The sequence below is a fragment of the Desmodus rotundus genome, chromosome 4, assembly GCF_022682495.2.
Source record: "Desmodus rotundus isolate HL8 chromosome 4, HLdesRot8A.1, whole genome shotgun sequence".
Taxonomy (NCBI): Eukaryota; Metazoa; Chordata; class Mammalia; order Chiroptera; family Phyllostomidae; genus Desmodus; species Desmodus rotundus.
The window spans coordinates 144,713,451-144,736,769 of record NC_071390.1 but is presented as its reverse complement, the minus strand read 5'-3'; the positions used below and the strand labels follow the sequence as shown (position 1 = coordinate 144,736,769).

General features: G+C 37.0%; 2 protein-coding genes across 3 annotated transcripts in view; one reads left to right on the top strand and one right to left on the bottom strand.

Annotated features, from left to right (window-relative positions):
• Nucleotides 1-14,473: 14,473 nt before the first annotated feature.
• THNSL1 (threonine synthase like 1) lies at nt 14,474-22,219 on the bottom strand. 2 transcript variants are annotated; one of them, XM_053923040.1, is made up of 3 exons: nt 22,136-22,219; nt 18,046-18,211; nt 14,474-16,819 (listed from the first exon to the last, which is right to left on the bottom strand). In XM_053923040.1, exon 3 carries the CDS (start codon nt 16,770-16,772, stop codon nt 14,541-14,543), a length of 2,232 nt encoding a protein of 743 aa, XP_053779015.1. In that variant the 5' UTR covers nt 16,773-16,819; nt 18,046-18,211; nt 22,136-22,219; the 3' UTR covers nt 14,474-14,540. The 2 variants fall into 2 exon arrangements, with proteins under 2 accessions (XP_053779015.1, XP_024432319.1); XM_024576551.3 differs by having other exon boundaries at nt 21,942-22,213.
• A 125-nt stretch (nt 22,220-22,344) lies between these two features.
• ENKUR (enkurin, TRPC channel interacting protein) overlaps nt 22,345-23,319 on the top strand; it is a 43,359-nt gene continuing 42,384 nt past the window's right edge. The window contains exon 1 of the mRNA XM_024575933.4: nt 22,345-22,874. Within this exon, the coding sequence (XP_024431701.2) occupies nt 22,798-22,874 (77 nt within the window). The 5' untranslated portion in view covers nt 22,345-22,797. The remainder of the gene's footprint in view (nt 22,875-23,319) is intronic.

Sequence of the window (23,319 nt, the reverse complement as noted above, 5' to 3'; positions counted from 1 at the left end):
CCCTGCTCTGGTGACTTCCTGAGACCCCACCCCACCCAACTTGTGTGCCCTCCCAAGCTATTTCCAGTGGCTTTTCCACATAAATGGCCTGTCTTGGCTCATGCTTCAGACTTTTCTAAAAATCTCTCAAACATCATCTGGTCTCAGCAAGCTCCACAGCTTTTGCTAAATGGGCCCAGTGCTGGAATTAGCTGCAGCTGGCCTTCATTCACAGCTTGGCTTCACCTAGGCACCCCTACGCCCAGCACAAGTGTCAGCCCTCTGCAGATCTCTTTGTAGCTCATGTCAGGAGGCCTGGGAAGAACACAGGCAGTGGCTGACCATGGCATGCACCTCCTGGGAGGTCCCAGAGCCAGTGCACCCAGTGTACAGTTTCAGACCACATCGAAGGACCACCCAACCACCTCCGCAAGCAGCACAATCAAAGGGTGGACTCAGAGGGCACCAAAGCCCTGCTGAAGTAAGTCCCTCTCTGTGGGGTTGGCCCCTTCACAGTTGGTTGTTGGGGACCACTCTGTGTGGTTTCCAAGATTGCAGCCCCACGAGAGCAAGCCCTGAAAGGGTCTAATAAGTCTCCCTGGAAAACCAGGTAAAAACGCAAGTGGCAAGCATGACTTGACTCTAACACCAAGGGTTCCCATGCGATCCAGGCCCAATAAATACATTGTATCCTTTGAAGCTCGCTCTGCTTTGTTTTGTATAGCCCTGGTAATATAAACTGGATGTTTAAATTCAAGGTATAAGGAGTAAACTCCTTATCTCATGAAATACGTCTTAAAGACCCTCTGGCATCAGCATGACTAACAGACCCTGACCTATGACAAATCTTTGTATTCCTTCAATTGTTGTCTATAGATAATACCTGTTTTTGTATGACTATAGCCTTTCGACATTGATGAGCTATGCATGTATACACTTACACAGACCATTCCCAATAAAAGCCATTTGGGAGAAGGGCTCAGGGCGTTCTCTACTACAGGGAATTGCCACCCTTTTCCCCTGCCGAAACAGCAAAATTGTGTCTGGGATGATTTATTTACCATCTGAGGCAGCTGGGAGGAGCATGCTACTGGATGGAGTTCCTCCCACAGCTGATCCTCCATGGTTGTTGCGGCCAGTCCTCACAGCCAATCGGCCTGGGGGGTAAATCTCTCCCATTGATATGCCAATATCAAGCAATGTTCGACTACAACAGAAGGGTGTACACATCCCACATGGGTGGGGACATACCTGGAGCATCCAGCTTGGATGACTGGGGAGGATGTGCAACTGTACCCAACAGGACATTTACTACATAGGCCCACTCCACCAAGCCCAGTAGACATAGCAGCTCCAGCTAATACATAGAACCTGACATGGGGAGGCTGCCAAAATGTGGAGACAAAGAAACATGTACCAAATGGAAGAACAGAACAAAACACCAGAAAATAACTGAACAAAATGGAGACAAGCAATACATCAGATGCAGAGTTCAAAATGCTATATAAGGATCCTCAGTGATTTCAGTGAGAATTTCAACAAAGAGATAGAAAACATAAAAAAGAGCCAGTCAGAAATGAAGAATATATGAACTGAAATGAAGAATACATTACAAGGAATCAGCAGTGGAGTAGATAAAACACAGAGGACCAAATCAGCAATTTGGAAGATAAGGAAGCAGAAAACACCCAATCAGAACAGCAAAAAGAAAAAATATATTAAAAAATGAGGAGAGTATAAGGAGCTTTTGGGACAACTTCAATCATACCAATATTTGCATCATGGGAATCCTGGAAGGAGAAGAGAGAGAGCGAGATATCAAAAACCTATTTGAAGAAATAATGACAGAAGGCTTCCCTAATCAGGTAACAAAAATAGACATACAAGTCCAGGAAGTGCAGAGCCCAAAACAAGATGAACCCAAAGAGGTCCACACTGAGACACATCATAGTTAAAATGCAAAAGTTCAAGACAAAGAAAGAATCTTAAAAGCAATTAGTTATCTTCAAGAGATCCCATAAGACTGTCTGCTGATTTCTCAACAAAAACTTTGTGGGCCAGAAGGGAGGGACAAGAAATATTCAAAGTGATATAAAGCAAGGACCTATAACCAACATTATTCTACCCAGCAAAGCTATTGTTTAGAGTTGAAGGACATACAGGATGAGGCAAAATTAGGCTTACAGTTGTGAGTATGCAAAATAGAGTTTGTTCTTGTATTATTATTTATTATTTATTGTATTATTTTCCATACAAATAACTGTAAACCTATTTTTTACCCACCCTGTGCAAAGAACTTCTCAGAAAGGAAAAGCTAAAGGAATTCATTACCACCAGAGTAGCATTACATGAAATGTTGAGGGGTCTTCTTTAAAAACAAGAAGAAGAAAAAGAGATTAAAAATATAGACAAGAAAATGGCAATTAATACATCTCAAGAACTTAATTTTAAAAACAAAATAAATGAAAAGGCAGAACAGAAATAGACTCATAGATACAGAGAACATTTTGATGGCTGTCAGATGGGAGGAGTTGGCGGGGATTGGTGAAAAGACAAGATATTAAGAAGTACCAATTGGCTGTTACAGAATAGTCACAGGGATGTAAAGTACAGCATAGGGAATATAGTCAATAATATTATGTGTGGTGTCAGATGGGTGTGAGATTTATTGGGATGATCACTTAGTAAGTTATATAATGTCTAATCCCTGGGTTTTACACCTAAAACTGATATAATATTATATGTCAACTATAATAGAAAAATAAAAATGATTAAAAATAAAGAAATATTATAAATCACATTGAAAAATAACAATAACAGAAAAAATAATTTATAATATTCTGTACCTTAGAAAGTGACTGTAAGTTAAAATGTTCTATTACATAAAGAAGGCTGCCCAACAAGCTTAAAATTCAATAATTTATTGTGGGATCTATATTATTGCCAATTGTCACATTGAAGTATACCAAGAAACAATTAAGAATTTATCCTTTAGACAATAAAATACTGATACATTTTCAGGTATCAAAGGATTTGAACTTCTAGGGATATTTATAACTAAGTTTTGAAAATTATAATGTTTTTAAGAAAATCAGGATTTTAGTTAACTATAGGAGAGTTTATAAAGTATATAAACACTAAAGCTAAAATGAATAGGAAATGTGTTTTCTCAGAGATCAATGAAATGAAGTAAATCCTGATTACTACTTGATAATGTTGACAAACAGATGGGCAGGACTGAAGAAATTATTTTTGGAGGACATGATAAGGAAAGGTAGGAGGAAAGAAGAGCAAGACAGGAAATTAGGAAACAAATAGAAATGAATTTCTTTAGAGGTAATTTTGTTCTCCAAATCCCCAGACACTTTCACAAGTAATTGAATCATTTTACTTTCTCTTGTTTGAAGAACGTTTGGAAAGTTTTTATTTTAAAATGTGATGGCAAATTAAAGTGAAAATTAAATGTTCGAAGAGGTAGGCTTCCAAAACAATCCAAAACAATCGCCATCTCCTCTCCATTTTATTCATCACCAAATCTGTGCATCCTTCTATATTCATGATCACTGTGAATGGTAAAACCATCCATCCTGCTTCTAAACCAGAATCCCTCTCCACACCCTTATTATCTAATCTGTCATCAAATCCCATACAGCAACTTTTTAAATATTTGTTGTAACTGCCCACTCTTCTGGTTCCATCCCTTCAGTCCATGTTGTGGCCTCCTCAAAGGTCTTGGGTCCATGAGTCTAATATTTTTACTTCCACCCAGTTGCCATGATGATCTCTCTAAAATAAAATGTTGATTATGATATTCTACTTAAAATCCTTCAGTGACACCTCATAGCTTTCAGAAAAGTTTAAACTCAGGGATCCTACCTGATTTTCTAGCTTCATCTCGATGGCCCCAAACATACACACTTTTTTCCAGGCAAACCAAATAATACATACCATGCTCCATGCCATGTTGTTCCTTCTGCTAACCAACTTACCTATGTAATTGTCACTTGACTTTTAAACTTGGCTCAGATGCAATCATCTCCTCTAGAATGCCTTCTTTAATCCCTCAGCCTGATTTCTATGTCTTTCTTCTTGGCTCCCATCTATTTGTTCCAGGTCTAAAACATAATCATGGTCTGAAGTGGATTAGGGAAGAGCCAGCCAGGCAATTGTCCAGGACACCAATTTTTAACAAGACATACATTATTAGGAACATTGCAGAGAGAAAAAAATGTGTTTATCAAATACTACACCTGGTTAGAAGGACTATTTTGACGAGCTTCTAGGAATCAGTTGAGAAGAGCCAAGAACATGCTTGAAGAGCAGTAAATGATTTTTAAACTGCCTTCCAAAGAGGGTGAGTTTGGTTAGCTTTTGTGTTTCTGTTTTGCTAGTTAGGGCACACAAGTTCGGAGTAACAGCTGAGCTGCTTAGGGCATCACAGAGAGGGTATCTTTTGCCAATAAAGGTCCTTCTCCATTCTTCCCTGCACTGTACTTAGGTGTGGTGGTCTTTGTAAAACTCTGGTCTCTCCCCCCACCCCCCCAACAATGGAACAAATTCTAAAGAACGTCAGTTTAAAGGGGAATCAAGTATCTAATTATCTTTCTCAAAGGCGCATCATGTTTCTGTATGGTCCCAATTATTTATCAGATGATCTTGTAATAAGTCAAATTACTTGTCTAAATTTTCTATAAGTTTCCCAAGGACTGAGACTATGATCTTTTTCTTTTGTAACAAATCTGAAAAAGGGATGCATTCACCCAAAATGTGTGACCTTGAAGTATAATGAACTGACACTCAAAGTTCAAGATTTGCAGGGTATATGTAGCACTGTCTAGAGAAGGAACGACTCGAGTCAAATGGATAAGAACATACTGTTAACTAAAGAGGCATTCTTTATGGTGGAATACGTGCAGATAATTGTGAATGAAATATCCTTTAAAACTATCCTTCTCTCTTTGGTTTGACTTCATGTTTTCAGAGAATACTACTGTTTGCTAATTTGTTAGATATTTTTATGTAAGGGCTGGATAAAGAGTCTTACATGGAAAAGACCAAATCTATAAACACTGGAAAAATATATGAACTATTATAAGTCAATACATTTACATTCTAGTTTATAAGTGTGATTAGCAAGAGATAGGATCTCTAAATCTGATCAACTATGTGTACATGAACAAAATTTAATATTTGGACTTCTCACTCTGGTAAAGGCACTTATTACCCCTTCTGAGGTCTTGGGAAAATAAAACAAAATAACATAAATGTTATCATTTTCAAAATTATAAAGCTCTTACACATATATTTTCCTCTTTGACAAGACTTACCTACATATTTCAAAGAATGTTTTAGCTTTGATTTTCTCTCTAAAATTTCATTTCATTTTGGTACTACTTTTGGCTAGTATTTTATGGTCTTGACCTGATTTAAACTAATATTTTCCTTCTCTCTGCTGCCAGTAAAATATTGTTATTCTCAACTTTCCTCCAGAGAAAGATGTTTCTCTTCATGGTAGGCTTCAGCACTGAAGGGGAACAGGGGCGCCTTTGACCTGATGACTATTTTTCTGGAAAATACACAAAATACTATGAAAAAATGCTATTAAGATCTTTTAGGATTAAGTACATTGCTTTAACAGAGAAGAACCATACACAGATGTAGCATTTACAAGAAATGATGTATTTTTCAAGAATGACCCAGGGTGATTTGGCAGTTGTTTAAATATGACATCAACCAATTATATTTAAAAATCAAGCAGATTGAACAGAAAGCTCAGAAAAAAGATAATATCAAGGGCAAGTAAAATTATTTTCGTCTGCAACTTGCCTCAAGACTTGTAAAATTCAAAGCAAATATAAATAATCTTAAATTTTGTGAAGCTGGGATATTGAATCATGCTACTTGACTCATGGGGTAAATGTGTTTTGGAATTCAAAAATTTTCAAATTTTAGAAAGGTAATACCAGGTATTGCCATATGAGGTCTGTCCAGAAGGTATCCAGCCATGTAATATGAAAAATATAGACATTTATTGAAGAAGATACAAGATACAAGAAACATTGTGCATAGGAAAATGATGCCTCAGTTGCTTCAAAGCAGGCACCTTGGGACCTCACACAATTCTCCCAATCACCATCATCTACACCGTCATATTTTCCTGAATCTCAATGATCTGAAATCTCTTCCCTTTCATAGGTGATTTGAGTCTTGGGAAAAGCAAGAAGTCACAGGATGCCAAATTTGGGCTACAGTGGGCTGAGCCACGGGGTGATTTGATGGTTTGCCAAAAAAGTCTGCATGAGACATGATGCATGAGCAGACATTTTGTCATGATGAAGCTGCCAATCACCAGTTGCCCATAGCTGTGGCCTTCTGAATCATCTGAATAATTTCTGTGGAGGCATGTTTAAGTTTAATGCAAAATTTGATGCAGATTCCTTGTTCTACTCAGTCATTTTGAATGTGATGGCCACATAGTACACATGCTCACTCAATGGCATCTATGGCCTCCACTGACTAGTACAGTGAAGTCATCATTGTTCACAGGTGAGCATTCTAGTCCACTCTCCTTGGCTGCCAGGTTACATCAATGTCATGCAAACCATTCTCGCTATGTTAATAATGGCTGGATTTTTTCTGGACAGACTTCACATATTCAATGCAGTAGTAGCAAATGGCTCTCTGAAAAAAGATTATGTGTAGCCATAGGTTTATTATGGCTTTTGCAGATTAAATAATACATAACAAAATTATAAATAATAATAAAATTATAATACTCTTTCCTGAAATTTTATATAACCAATTGATTTTCACAGAATGCATTAATTTTTGCCTCTTACATGCATGGCCAACCTATAGTTATGATTGATGAAGGAATGTAATTCAGTCATGAATGTTTGTTGATATTTTCCCCAATTTTAAAAAATTTGGTGGGGGTTATTAGTTCTTTTTGTAGCTTCTTTAATTTTTCATTTATTTTCATATGTATGTATGCATATATGAGTATAGATAAATACAGACATATAAATATACATATATACACACATATTAAATATATTTTAGACCTTACACTTCTAAGTTTCACTGTAGCTGCATATATACAAATTGTATGTAATACACTCATTATTGTCTAGTTTGACTCTCAAATAGGTTGGACTTAATTATTTCTTGATTATTAGAAAAAAATGATGTAGAGGCACTATTTTTGGACTCAATCAACCTCTCCACATTCCGCAGCCTATTTTTACCTAGTCCAACATTTTTTAATTGTATCCAGCAAAATATTTTAAGTTTTATTTCAATTAACAAATAAGTTAGGGAAGATATGATTAAACAAAGTTGAACAGATTTCCTTAAAGCAGTATTAATATGCTAATATATATTGTAAATCTATAAAAAGGAGACATTGAATGTGATATTTCTTAAAACTATTTGACCACTTTTCTTTTCTTTGCTGAAATATTAGGTTTCGCAGGACGATTTAGATAGTAACTACTCTATAGCACTTGGTGTCAATATCACAAATTCTACCTATACTTATCATTTAGTACTATATTAGACAGGGTTGTTAATTGAAAATAATAGAAGTCAATCTAAATGAATTTAAGCTTAAAATGCATTTATTAAAAGAAAAAGAGACCAAAAAATCTCCAGAAAAGCCAGAGAATCAACTAGAGGCTAGCACCAGAAACAAGACCCAGGTCACAACAGTGGGTTGCTTTTTGGCACCAGTAGAAAAAGTCACAAACTGACAAAAGAGCAGGTTAAAAGACCACCAGCAGTAGCATAGTTTGGAAGCCAGAAAGCAAGTGAGTGACTAATTAATACTTTAACAGATTAGGGAATATTAAATATGTATTTCTAGGATTCTCAAAACAGGCTGATTAGCATATAAGGACCCCCAAATAGTTAAAGAGTTGAAAACACCATTTACCTCTGAAACTGGGGGTAGGTTTTAGGGGAGGAATATGTAGCTAAAAACAATATAATTCATTGAAAATGTGTATAAAAAGCAATTTGGTCTTCAAAACTATCCCCCATACCATGTAGCAAAGTAGTTGATTTATTCTAGGGAGAGATGTCAGATGCTGGCATACCAATACAGGTGATGGCAGAAGTATGACACTGAAAACATGGAGAGGTTCCATAATGAAAAATCTACTTTTTGAAAAAAAATTATAGCCTCTCTCTTTATACTCCATTTATACTTCCCTCTAGGATTCCTTTTAAGGAATTGTAACCAGGCCAAAAGAAAAAGCCCTGTAGCTAGAGTTTAAGAATATCCATTACAATAACCCAGTCGGATCATCTTAGTGTGTGTGACATCCAATATTTGACAAATTTTAAGTATTTCATTAGAAATACTTTCTAATCAGCTTCTTAGTACTTGAAAATTAAACATGAATGAGAGAGAAGGGTCACCAAACACTTAAGAAATGTATCAATAGGACTTCCGATCAAGATGGAAGCATAGGTAAATATGGTACTCGAATTCTCCCACATCCACAACAAAATTACAACTAAACTACAGAACAATCATCATTCAGAACTGCCTGAAATCTAGCTGAATGGAAGTCCTACAACCATGGATTTAAAGAAGAAACCACATCAAGACTGGGAGAAGAGGTGGAGATACAGAATGGAATGGTCTCACCCACATGTGGCTGTTAAAAATCAAGAGAGATATCTCAGCTACAAAGATACCCCCTTAGGAGTGAGGGGCCCCAACCCCATACCAGGACCCCCAGCACAGGGTTCCAGAGCCAGGAAGAGAAGTCCCATAACTTCTGACTATAAAAACCAGCAGGGAGTGTAGCGGAATGAGACAAAGGCTGCTAAAGTACCAGACAGTTCTTCTTAAAGGGCCCACACAGACTTACTTGGATTCACTCCCTCTGAACTCTGGTGCTGGGGTAGCAGCTTGAAAGGCACCAGGAACAACATATGGGAAGGAGCTGAATTATCTGGCATCAGGGCAAGAGCTGGGGGGACAGCTTTCGACCAGACAGAAGTGCTGGCAGAGGCCATTGGTTCTTTTCTGAGATCCTCCCCGCATAGAGCTGGCAGGCAGGTGCCATATCTGAGTATTCACCAACCTGGCTTACAATGTTCACCCCACCCAACTTAGAGGCCTACCCAAGTCGTTTCCAGTGGCTTTTCCATACAAACTGCTTATCTTACATTCTGCTGCAGACTTCCCTAAAATCTCTAAAAGATTTACAAATTGCAAACAAGCAGCATCTGGCCTTGGCATGCCCCATACCTTTCATTAATTGCACCAGGCCTGGCACTAGCTGCAGCTGGTCTTTGTTCTCATCTTGGCCTCTCCTGAGACCTCCAAGTCCAGCACAAGTAGCAACTGTCTTCAGATCACTCTGTAGCTCCCGCCAATGGTCCCAGGCAGGGCATAGGCAGTGGCTGACCCTGCCCCTCCCAGGAGGCCCCAGAGCCAGTTCACCCAGTGGACAGCTACAGACCACACCAGATTACAACTCTATCATCTCCACAAGTGACACATTCAAGGGGCAGACTTGATGCACACCAATATCCCACTAAAGCAAATCCTGGTCTAGAGGATTGACTTCTACATAGCAGCTCCTTTGCTGCAGTCACAGTCTATAGGCCTGGGGGTCAATCCCTCCCAGCGATACCAACAGCAATCAAGGCCCAACTATCACAAACTAGTATACACAGCCCACACAGAGGTGTTACTGGAGTGCCCAAATACAGCAGTACTTCAAAAATTTAAAAATTATATGATCCTGTATCTCCACTTCTGGGTATATATTCAGAATTGAAAGCGGGGTCTTGAGGAGATATTTGTACACCCAAGTTTGTAGCAACATTATCTACAATAGCTAAAATGTAGAGACAACCCAAATGACTATCAAGGGGTGAAGAGATAAACAAAATGCAGTATGACATGAATGGAAACTTGAGGACATTGTGCCAGTGAAATAAGCCAGTCACAAAAAGACATACTGTACGATTCCACTAATATGAGATATTAGAGCAGTCACATTCATAGGAACAGTAATAAAGCAATTGTTTATAAAACCCCCCCACAAAGATGCCATTAAATTAGATGATATTAAATTGATAATTTTAGGACTCATTCACCAAATATGAGAATTTATTTAAAAGTTCATTGTCAATTAATTAATTTAAAATTATAAATTCCCTTAATATTTATAAATGAAATTTAACCAGCCATTAGCAACTCTGCACTTTGTAGACCACTAAAAATCTCAATGAAGTCACCCAGCAATTCCGCTGCTGGGATTATATCCTAAGAACCCTGAAACACCAATCCAAAAGAACCTGTGCACCCCAATGTTCATAGCAGCACAATTTACAATAGCCAAGTACTGGAAGCAACCTAAGTGCCCATCAGCAAATGAGTGGATCCAAAAACTATGGTATATTTACACAATGGAATTCTATGCATCAGAGAGAAAGAAGGAGCTTATACCCTTTGCAACAGCATGGATGGAACTGGAGAGCATTATGCTAAGTGAAATAAGCCAGATGGTGAGGGACAAATACCATATGATCTCACCTTTAACTGGAGCATAATAAATAGAAGAAAAAAGGAAACAAAATATAACCAGAGACATTGAAGTTAAGAACAATCTAACAATGGTCAAGGGGAAGTGGGGAGGGTACAGTGAGGAGAGGGGATTACAGGAACTACTATAAAGGACACATGGACAAAATCAAGGGGGAAGGTTGAGGTGGGGGAGGGAGGGGGGGTTCAGCTGGGGTGGGGTGGAGGGATGGGGAGAAAAGACACAAAACTGTAATTGAATAACAATAAAAAATTAAAATTATAAAAAAAATCTCAATGAAGTCTACGATGATAAGTGAAAAAGTGTTGCATCTGCACAGTAATTTCAGTGCAGTCACATCTCAAGACAATTGGAATTGCCAGTTAGGTGAAGAAAGTCTCAGGAAACCAGGAAGTTTGAAAAGAAAAAATAGCTAAATTGACCACTGCAGCATTCTCTAGGAAACAAACTCAAATTTTGTGTGGAAGGCTTCAAGTCAAAATACTGTCAATTTATGAAGCTTCTTCTTCTTTTTTTTTAATTTTAGAGAGAGAAGGGAGAGCGGGGGAAACACTGACTTGTTCCACTTATTTATGCACTCATTGGTTGTTGATTCTTGTAGGTACCCTGGCCAGGGATCAACCCACCACCTTGGCATACCAAGACAGTGCTCAACCAACTGAGCTACCTGGGTAGGGCCTGACTTCTTGTCTTTGACAGGTAGCTTTCCCAGGACAGGGTCAACTTCCTTGGCTTTGTTTTTTTTTGAATCAGAGGAGTTTATTCTAACTTTGATTTTGAAGGAGGCTATTTGTTTTCAAAGCTTCAAAGAGATAAAACTAATGATTTTTGTGATTGTGCAGTACACAGATGGGGCCCACACAAATAACAATTTCATAGATGTAATACATGTTCCTTGATTTGGGACAAAAACTGTATTATTTGTTTCTATGGGTTGAGGTTCATAGCTTTTTTTTTTACAAACATTAAGTAGTCTGAATTATAAAGTATTTATAAATTATTTAATGGATTGAAACAGTATTTTCCATAAATGACTATTTTTGAAAGTGAATTACTATTAAAATGTAACAAAAAATTCATACAAAGCAAATTACTGCCTTCAAAACTCTTTTGATGGAAACATATTTTATAATTGCCACTGTTATTAAAACTAATTTCTTCAAAAATCTTACAAATTTACTGTTTATGACATTATAAAATAATTTCAAATATAGAGCCAGAAATTATAACCATATCCTGCAAATTGATAATTTTAATTTCATAAACCATACCTTTCTATCTTAATGCCAAGATACGAAATCTATTTTTACCTATCCTTAGAAAAACAAATGTTTGTAAGCCCATATTCATTAGGCTTCAACACAAATTTTATAAAACAGTGTATGTATTGGATACAAGAAAAGATAAAAATTAGACAATCTAAATATCCATTAACTTGTAAATTGATAGGTTGTCCTCACACAATAAAATATATAGTAATAAAAATTAATGAACTGTGGCTTCATTCATTTGCATGAATGAATTAAAGTTTTTTCATCAAAAGGTGATAGAAGCACACATACAATGATTCCATTTACATAAAATTCAAAGAGGCAAACTAAGCAGTGGAAAACTGTAAATACAAACAAGGGAATGATAAGAAAATCTAGGATAGCAGTACCTTTATGGGAGAGAAGAGAATGTAGTAGAAGAGGGGCCACAGTAGGTATCAAAGTTATAATGTTGCATTCTTAAAGAGGCCATGAACACATGTGTATTTATTATTGATCCTTAAACATATACTTTGTACATAATCTGGAGAAAATGAGAGGGAATAGTAGAGACCTGTATGCAGACTTTTTTTGAAGACTCTATGGGGAAACTATGTGGACATTTAGATTTTGGTTTGCTCTCATGCTTTTTCAGATAGGAAAAGATGGCATCTGAATGGCGTAGAAAAAAAGGTTCCATGAGAGGGAAGAAGTTGAAGAAACAGGAAAGGAGACAACTGATGAAACAAGTTACTTGAGTACTATGAAGGACAGAGTCCAAGGCCCTCCTGAAGAGGTCTGCCTCTGAAAGGAAGAGGAATTCAACCCAATTTCAAACTAGAATAGGAAAGGATAGAAACAGGTGTGCCAGACTTATTACATTTGGTGATGGGAAACCAAGGTATGTCATATCTGATGGCTTGTTACTCCTCCTGAATGAGGCATAATCATTAGCTGAGAGGGAGGGACCAGAGCTGGTTTTGAGAAAAAGTGGAAGTGTGTAAGAGAACAAACTGACTACGCATAAATGCAGGTGCTTTCTCAGACATTTCACCTTATCTATTTCCCTTGTCTGTCTACAATATATTTCCTCTTCCTCTCAGAAAGTTTTTGCATGCTTCAAGACTCACCTCATGTTCTTTCCTCTGAAACCTGAGTATTCTATAGTAATATGTTCTTTAAATATTACAATAGACTGTATCACTGTCTCACTTACAGACTGTCTTGCAGTAACTGTGTTGTACGTGATTTGATTTTTATGTGTTGTCTCCCTAACCACAGTTCTTGAGGGCAGAAACTGTCTTTTGTGTAAGTCCCTCCCTCTTTCAGAAAGCGTATTCTCATATACACATTGAACATTTCGATGTGTTTTCTAAATGTCATCTTCTGAAACAAATATCCTTAAAAGCAAATGATAAAATAACTAAGAGTGAACTTTGAAACCTCTATTATTTTCTTACAACTGCTCCTGGTTTTCAATTTTTGGTTTTAGAACTTACTTTTTAGAAGACAGAGAGCCAAGGTTAATACATAATTGGTTTGCATTTTTTAATTTTTAAACAAAGTACTCACGTTCATTAAACTACTGATTTTCTAAGTAACTTTTAATGTTTTTTCATGGAGGAAGTTCTGGAAAATGAGGTAAAATGTTATCAGCAATGACAAATCATGTTAGGAATGCCATCTTGTGGTTGAGTGGTCCATTACAGTAACAGGTCCTTTCAATGACAATCTTTTATTATTATTATTATTCAGAGAGAGAGAGAGAGAGAGAGAGAGAACTGATTTGTTGACCCATTTATTTATGCATTCATTGGTTGATAATTGCATGTGCCCTGACCAGGGATCAAACCCGCAACCTTGAAGTATCTGGTCAACACTCTAACCAACTCAGCCAGGGCTCAGTGACAATCTTTAATTCAGAAAAAAAAAATGTCCAGTAAATTCACAAATGTATTGTTACTACAAAGAAGGAATTAAATATTATGCATCAGTTGTGCATGGTTTTAGTTGTGAAAAGACAATGTTTATTGTAAAGAGAGACAATTAATATACAGGGAAACTGCTACCTATAAACATACTTCTATTAAAACTATTCACACACACTGAATTTTGAAACATTTTTATCTTGAAATAGGTAATTTTATTTCTGAATCTTGATTTTCAAACTACATTACCGTAACTATAAACATCCAAATGGGAGTGAAGGACAGAGTACTTATCTAATTTGGATGGTGTAGCATACACACAATTATTTGAACCCAAATGGATTCTAAATCAAGTTAAAAACAGTGACTCAATTTTAACAGATGAGTTTACTATTTCGTCCATACAAGTTAGCCATTTGAGTGGTAAATCATCTTTCTTGTCAACAGAGAACCAGTAATGATTACAGATGTAGTAGTTAGCAACTGTGCTTAAATATTTTAATTGCCAAATTGAATACCAGACATTTTGGTCCACCTAAAAGTGGGGGTAAGGAAGGGAAACCAATATACACAAGCGCAGCACAACAGCACAAGGGTCCTTGCACAATGCTTCCTTTTTGTCACTTTCAGACTAATGATCCAAGGAGCACGTGCAGGTGCGAAGTTCAGCTGTAGAGATGAGGCTATTGAACTTCCAAAAGATAACAATATAGACATAGATATTTAAATTAAAAACGCGATTGTACTCCAAATCAACCTTTGTGATTTATTACTGCATGCCTATTACCAGAAAAAATATTTTACTCAGAACACTTTTATATGAATTGACTTTGTATTAGTTTTTCTACATGACTCTTCAGGACATTCACATCAGCTGCACAGACCTGGCACTCCATCTTCTCTTGCTGTTTTGTTCTCTCTAGTAAAGTCTCATGTGGTGGAGGTAAGGCATTGTACGAACTCAATAAATAAAGCTGACTTGATGAAGTTTGGTTGATGTCTTGAATCTTTAAAGCCTGCATGATAGCAGGTGCAAACTTTGAGTAATGAGCTGTAGATGAGATGATCACTGGGCAAGTCTTGTCTTGCATTCTGTCTGCAACCACTTTTGCAACAGCAGTGTGTGGGTCCAAAATATACCCTGAAGTATTGTAGGTAGAGTGAATAGCTGCAAGGCACTCTCCCTCAGAGCACCAATCAGCTACAAAATCCTGTTGAAGTTTCTCAACTAGAATCTTTCCTATCTGGAAGTGATGCTGCTCTTCTAATTGATTAAATAATTCTGTCATTAATTGTCCATCTTTATTAGCCATCAAGTGTAAGTATCGTTCCAGGTTTGAAGATTTGAGAATATCTATTGCTGGTGAAAAGGTTTGTGCTAATTTTCTTTCCCTTAGATCATAATGTCCTGTTTTTATAAAATCAGTCAAAACGTGGTTCTGATTAGAGGCACAAATAAATTTCCGAATAGGAATCCCCATCATTTTGGCATACACTGCAGCTAAAATGTTACCAAAATTTCCTGTGGGAATACAGACATCCACTGGGCTTCCAAAAGAAATAAATCCTTGGCTAACAAGATCAAGATATGCAGAAGCATGATAAACTACTTGGGGAAGCAGTCGGCCCCAGTTTATGGAATTAGCTGAACTTAAGACTGTTCCATATTCCATAGTAAGAAAGCCAGTAAAATTGGAATCTTTAAAAATTCTTTTTATCGCTGTCTGGCAAAAGTCAAAATCTGAGTTGACACCCACTGCCCATCCATTTTCTTTCTGACTACCAATTATTTGTGCTTTTTGAAAATTACTTACTCCCTTCTCAGGAAAAAATGTGGCCACAGCTATTCTTTGCTTGTCATTCTCATTAAGATGACTAAAACCATTTAAGACAGCACTCCCTGTGTCTCCTGAAGTTGCTACAAGTATCATATAATTACAACTTGGTGGGATACAGTATGCAAAAAAATGAGGCATAAGCTGTAAAGATAAATCTTTAAATGATCCTGTTGGTCCATAAAACAACTCCAAGATGAACTGGTTGCCAGAAAGGTGCCTGACAGGGGCAATTTTTGAGCAGGTGAAGTTTTCCCCATAAGCATTTTCAATCATTTCTCCCAGTCTGGCAGCAGGTATGTCAGCAGGATGTATACACTTTTCTAACAGTATCTGTGCTCTTTCTACATAGGTTGCTCCTACTAGACTTTTCCATTCCCCAGAGTTTAATTTTGGAAATTCCTTCTCAGGAACAAAGAGTCCACCATCAGAAGCTAACCCCTCAATCACGGCTTCGCTAAAGAATTTTGTTGAAATCTTCTGTTCACAGTCTTTAGGCCAAATGTGTCTTGTTGAAATGAATGTTTCTGAGTCCACATCTTGGTGTCTTTTAACTGCATTAAGCACTTTGTCAGCTACCTTCTCTGGGGAAGCCCCACTTTCACAAAAAACACGGGTATCGTACCACTTCTTATAATACTGTCTTCTTAATTTAAGTAACTCTATCATAGATGTTCCAAAATTCTGACCTACAATCCTATCTATTTTTATTAATTTTAGACGGCTAACTATATCTGTTAGAGGTACATCCAAGTATACAATTATTCCATTTTTCTTCAAATGCCACATGCTAGCATCATGCATTGGATTGGACCCAGTAAGGGAAATTACACTTCCAGATGCAGAGAAGTTTAACACAGCTTTTCCTTCCTCTTCTAAAAATTGTTCATTACCAACATCCTGTAATTTTTCAGACACACTCATATTCCAGGTTTTTTCAAGGATATCATCATCCACATCTATGACACAACAACCTAGTTTCTGACCTATTATTCTGCCTACTGTTGTTTTCCCAGCTCCAGGCGGTCCCATCAGGATAATATTTTTGTCTCCAACAAGAGAGCGGGTTGAGTGCCATGACTTCCTTAATTCTGCAAGCACAAAGGTTCTTGAAAGAAAGAGCTGTGCATGTTTATCCGTGTTAACATGTATAACAGAAAAACATTTCTCAGTTATTTGTTTCAGATGCTGACATCGATTAAAGTGGAGCATTCTCTTTTCACTTTTCTGCCCAAGCCAACGTAAAAACTGGCTTTAGCCTTTTTCAAAATATAAAAACAAACAAAAAAAGATTGGTTACTAATTTCAACAGACTTAAAATCCTGACAGGAATGAATATAACCATGCCCACAGTACATAAACTATTTTAACATCTTCCATATTTACAAGACATTTAAAAAGTATTTGAACCCAAATTCCCATATGATGTATAATTTTAAAAATCTTCTCAAATTTCAAGCCATTGAATAATCAAAACTTTAATGATTTGTAACTATTAAGCAAAAGCTTTATTCAAAAAATGCTGTATAATAGATACTTTTAAAATATATATGCTAAATCAAATTAGTATTTCTTTTACTATAATGAAAATTGTTTTATGGTCTATAACCCATATGATTATTTGGAGTTGGAATGCTATTTACTTGCAGTTCACAAATGCTGATTAATACTCTTTATATTTAATTTCTCTCTACTTATATGAACATGTTGGCAGTCTACCATGTTACTTATAAATTTCTTAGATATAGTATTCACAATAGGAAACCAGAAAAAAAATTGTTTATAAAATGCTTAAATAACTTTCCAAAGTATAGGGCTGAGGTATGACATTTTCTTGCTTACGTGATTTTTTTATGCATACTGTTAAGAATATTCTTATATTTTTTCATATTGAAAACCTTAACAAAAAGCTAAAATGAAAGGTATAACATACAATTAGTTAAGGAAAAGTGATGATCAGCGGCAAGGTCAAAGGCTACATATATATAACCTTATGCGCACGGAACCATCACTTAGGTCTCTGTACTGTAAACATCATCAGCGGAGAGACTTAATTAAAATTCCAGACTCCAGAGTGATAGCAAAAAAACCTCAAGAATGTTACCAATGATAAGAGGAAAAAATTGTTCTGGCATCCAAAGCAGAGCTGCAATGCCTCACACGGGTCAAATCCCTGTTTTTGGAAGTATACTCACCATTATAACACAAATGTATGTCAGACAAGTCAAAGTTTTAGTCACATGTAGATGCAAGTTAATAACTTCTGCCAAATTTATTTAAATTGACTACGGTAACTTTACTGCCACACAGCGGGGCTTTTCAAATGTTCTGTGGTAGAACCAAAATGCAACTAAGCTATATTGAATGTTAGGTGGTACATTTAAGTATGTTCAACCATTTACTACTACACTAATCAATTTTATTCAAACTATGTCCTGTAATTAACCATTTAAACCATTTTAAGCTGACCCTGAATTTAACTTACAAGTTAAATTACAACTGAGAAGGAATACATTTCCTTATTTGGCTTTCCAGCTTGTATGTGCTGTGCTTAGCTCCCAGTGACTTGTACACATATGATACACATGCACCAATCTTAGATGATGAGTTTGCTGAAGCTGAGGCAAAGTCAATCTTTGCAAAAGTGAAGTCTACAATGGAAAAAAAAATTCAAGTTAATCATAGCTGCATACAGTACTATTAAAATGTCCATCTGAAATACTTAAAGTGCAGGAAAGTAATGAATTATTTCCCCAAGTTTGTTATTAAAAGATTAAGATACTGCTTTTTTTCAACACGTGTGTCTTATCATAGAAAAGAATCTTACTAAACAGTAGTGAAAATTTTCTGTCATCAAGCAATATAAAAGACAATATAATCAAATAATAAAAAATATAAAGCCTCTCACATGACACTTAAAATTTTGATGATTTAACAGAGGTTATGAATAAATTTTAGCCAGAATTCACAAATATGGAAGCTCTGAAAATGAGGAACAACTGCATATCATTTTCATATATGATTCAAAGCTATGCTATTAGACATTCTTTATTTATTTATGTTAGTATGTTTTTCAGTATAAAGGCCACAAATAGGCAATTTTCCTTAGCCAAAGGACAAAAGTATATCAAATTAAATGAAAGTCAATCATGTAGGAGTCAGTAAATAAAAACAGTACCTTACAGACCAAATCTCTTGGCCATAAAGTACTTGGCCTTTATTATATCATTAATGTTCTTCATTACTTTTCAAATACTTTGTTCTCAAATACTTTTTGGAGAGCCAACCAAGTTCTACACAAAAATATTTTAGTTATTAACTGCTCGGAGGATGGAAGATCTACACAACTCCATTATAAATTAATAATTTTAAATAGGTTTAGACAGGTTGTAGTGGGGCTTTGACCCAAATTCTAATGGATACTTTTTAGACATAAAGAGAGGTCATTCAAGCAGATAAACGAAAAGGCAGTGATGTGTCAGGATCGCAGAAATAACTTTAAAAAACAAAAAAGGAATGTCTATATGTACATATTAATTCAAGTACTGAGTGACTTTAAGGCCCGAAATTTAACAATTTTACTGTGATAAACTGATCAAAACTGAATTAAGAATTCAAGGGGAAAAAGTACAGTAATCACTTTTCAAATTGCTTTTAAATTATTTAAGAATGCCAATAAAGTTACATTTTAAACCAGAAATACAGGCTAACTTTCAGCAATCTATTTACAGTGACGCTTCCCTAAGTTTACCACTAGATGAATGATAATCAGCCAAGATCAGACTCAACCTGTTATCAATTTTTAGTTTCAAAATGGTCCACGGGAATTTTCCAATTCCATTATAAAATTACCTAGCTTTCAATTCCTCTGGGAAATCGTCCAAATCCTAGTCAAAATGATTCAGCATTTTTCACCCATTTAAAACATGTTATTATATACTCCTCCAAAATAAGACACAGCACTTCAAAAATTATTTCATGATGAGAAATGGCTATAGTTCAATGAACTTTTGGACATTTTTATGCCATGATTATGTTTGTCATCCTATATTAATGCAATTTCTATTTAAATTTCTCAGATGAATGACTAAACCTAGTCCACTGTGAGGAAAGATGCTGAGGTTTTTAAAAATTACTGCATCTTTACAGCATTGTTTTCCCAGAAGTCATTAAGAACAAATGAGACTCTACTAATGACATAAACTAATGCGGGGGCAGGGGCAGGTAAAGCTCTGCTGCTTCTCACTACTCAGCAAAAATCCTCTAAACATGCTCCTACTTCCATAGAAATTGTGAGGTGGAGAGAGTGAAAGCACCACACACTCCGAAGCCACGTTGTAATCATAGGGATCTTACAATCAAAAGCATATTTTTACAGGTTCACCACTCACTGTTGCCTTTACTTAGTATCAAAGGTGACTAAGCATTTCCTGTTGTTTCTTTGTGCTGTTAGACATCCCCTTAATGGTCTTGAATATTTAATACTTTTTAAGTATACTTTTTCCAATTTATAACTTAGAAAAATATTTTAAAGTATACCTGTCCTTATAAAGGGTTTATTTTCCTCCCAATGGTCTCATTTGTATTCACAGCTACACCCATTTTATTCATCTAACTAGATTAAAATAATCATTAGCAAAACAAACAAACCGACCCTACTTTGTATGCACAACCACTTATATCAGGGACCTGTGTCAACTACAACCCAAATCTGGCCTACAGCTCATTTGTAAATTTAAATTAAGTTTCAGGGAACACAACTTTGCTTTCATTTGTTCATTTAGTACTGTGTTTGGCTGCTGATGAGCTACAATGGTACCGTTGAGTAGTTGCAACAGAAACCACCTGGCCTACAAAGGCCTAAATATTTATTAATTAGCCCTTTACAGAATAAGTATATGACCTTTAATGGATCCTGTGGACATATTGGACATAGGCATTTCCTTGAACAGCACTGACACTTTGAGGGAGTTATAGAAATTAGAAATATATTCTTTGCAAACATGTTTTCAAAAAATAAACAGAATTACAGACCAAGTATCTAAGGAAAAAAGTTCCTTTCAAAATGATTTAACAACTTCCATAATAACTGTAAACTAAGTACTTTATAGTGAGATCAAATTCTGTTTAGTAATTTTAAGACCACAATAAATATGACATCAGTCATACTGAAAATACTGAATTCAGAAACACCGGGAAGTTAAGACTAACTAAGGCCAGTCGGTACTTAAAATGTTTTTCTTTGCCCTTATTGGCTTCTAAATGAAGTGATGAACATAAACAGTCTTAAAGTGTTCCTTCTAATTAGAAAATTTATAAGCTTTTGCCAATGATTATCCATTTAGCTAATGGTATTACCATTCTTAGTCCTTAGTTCAAATCTTAGTATGTATAGAGAAAAGAATTTCTCTCTTATATACGCTAAACGAAAAATGCCCAAAGGGGAAGCAAAAAGGTCAAAGTGGCATATACATGTTTTGAAAAATAGAAAATCTGATGTGGAAAACAGGGGAATCATTCCCAAGGTGTCACCGGCCTGAAATAAAATATTTGTTAAACGCCTGGGATAAAAATTAACTGGCAAAGAAAATACTCTATTAGTACCTATCTAATGAAGTTATGATCCCCAAACGTTAAGAACCCACACAACCAGCAAAACCTTGTAAGTAGGAACTAAAAAGTTAATCAAGGCACTATATGCTTTTAACCCCCTCACTGAGTAGACCGGCAGTGAGACGACCAAACCCGGTGTTCTCCCCCATCTTCGAGCATCCTGTCTTTGCCCTGACACTTGTAAGGTCAGTTCAGAACCATCTATCTTCCTTCCTGAATTACATTGCCAAACTGTCTTTCAGATATTCCTAAGTCAAAGCTTTTAAAGTTTTTCTCAGCCATCATACGTGTATAAATAAGTTTATGTTAAGACCAAATGGGTTGAGAACGGAATAAAACTGCCTCTCCCAAAGACAAATTTTCAAAAACAACACACACACACACACACACACACACACACACACACACGTGAGCAAAAACTAAAGGACCGATTTAAAAGACTTCTTCTGGTTTAGGCTACTTGTTTAAAAAAAAAACAAAGTCCACACATATGTGGAGAAAGACCTAAGAGTAGGGGCCGGATCAAGAGGGAAACAGGACGGAAAACAGGAACTGTTAAGGTGCAGGAGCAATGGGAGAAGCCAGGACGACAGGTGGATGGTGCGAGGTGGGCGCACAGGGAGGCCAGCCTAGGCCAGCCTAGAAACAGCAGAGAAATGAGCTGAGATAACAAGGGAGCAGAAAGGGGAAGGAACGAAGGGGGTAAGGCATGCGATGGGAACGGACTGGTGTCTATAACCTCCCTTTATTTTTCCTCAAATAACTCACCAAGAAAAATCACACTGAGAAGACGGGGATAAGAAAAGGAAATGGGAGGGAGTACCCGGGCGCTGCCAGTGTCGCCTCGGTATCGAACCCCACACCTATGGCCCTCCCCACGAACGACCGCAGCACAGGCCCAGGTACTCGCTAGGCCAGCTCCAAACCTGCCCTGCCGCCCCTGGGCCTGCGCCGGTGCGGACCTGCGCGTCCACGCGCCACACCCACGCCCAGAACAGCTCGGCCTAGCACGTGGCTCCAGTTGGGCGATCAATCTACGAATCCTCCCTACCCCTCGGGTCCCTCCCCTTCCTCGTCCCTCCCTCGACGTCGGCCGTGCGTCGGCGTGGCCTCTCCCGCTTGCTCCGCCCCCGCCGTTGTCGGGACTTGCGCTCAAGAGCCTTATTGTGATGTTACGTGCCCGCCAGTTTCTCTTGCATTTGAGTTCTTTTTCCTTTCCAAATGTAGAGACAGAAAAGAGCAACATTCTTAAGAGGACGCCCTTTTTCACTCCATTACTCCCAGAGGCACATATAAACGGTGGTCTCCATATTGAGCTTTCCAGGCAGAAGAATGAGACGGAAAAGAGGAAACTTTGCAGTGCTTCCTCCCGCTTCCTCGTCGCCTAGCAACTGTTTCCAAGGCGAGCTCACGGTCAACAACGCTAAGCAACTCCGAGAGGAATAGATAGGGTGTCTTCCCAATAGAGGACCGCTAAGAAGAGTTCAAAGGGGAATTATGTGAAAAAGAGAAACCTTAGTTCTTTGAAAAGTAGGAAAGGAAAGGGGAAGCGGTGAAGAAAGTGACGGATATATTGTTTTTTTGAGAAAAAAGTTGAGCAATTTTGAGGAGTTATTTGGTGGCCATGGATTCAACATGCTCTTCTGAGAGCATTTATAACCTCATACCCAGTGACTGGAAGGAGCCTCCCCAGCCTCCTAGGTATGTAGGTAACACAGGATTATCGCTTGAGACAAGAATGGCTAATGATTATTCTATTTCAGGGTTAACAAAGCAACATACGACTTTTAAAAAGAAATTAAAAATAGATTTGTCTAAATGAAGCAGCCTTGGATAATAACGTCTTAAAGAAAAGTCTGCAAAATCTAGTAATTTAGCATCTCAGAATTCGGAGAGGGCAATCCAATGCTGTTAGAGGGCCGTTTTATGTTAGTCTTCTGTAATATGGTATGTAATTTTTTGGTAATTTATCTGTGATTTGTTCGCACATGATGTGGTAAATAACATTTGAAATTTATGTGGTACATGATATATGTGAAATTTCCTGTTGAAAAAAATCAGAATTTTATCCTGTAATAGGGTAAATTTGGTTTCAGGAGTTTGTTGTTTTATTCCTGACTGCTTTCTTCCTAAAGGGCTAGTACTC

Coding starts and splice junctions, on each gene's coding strand:
- THNSL1 (XM_053923040.1), bottom strand. CDS start 16,772: ATGCTCCACTTTAATCGATGTCAGCATCTGAAACAAATAACTGAGAAA.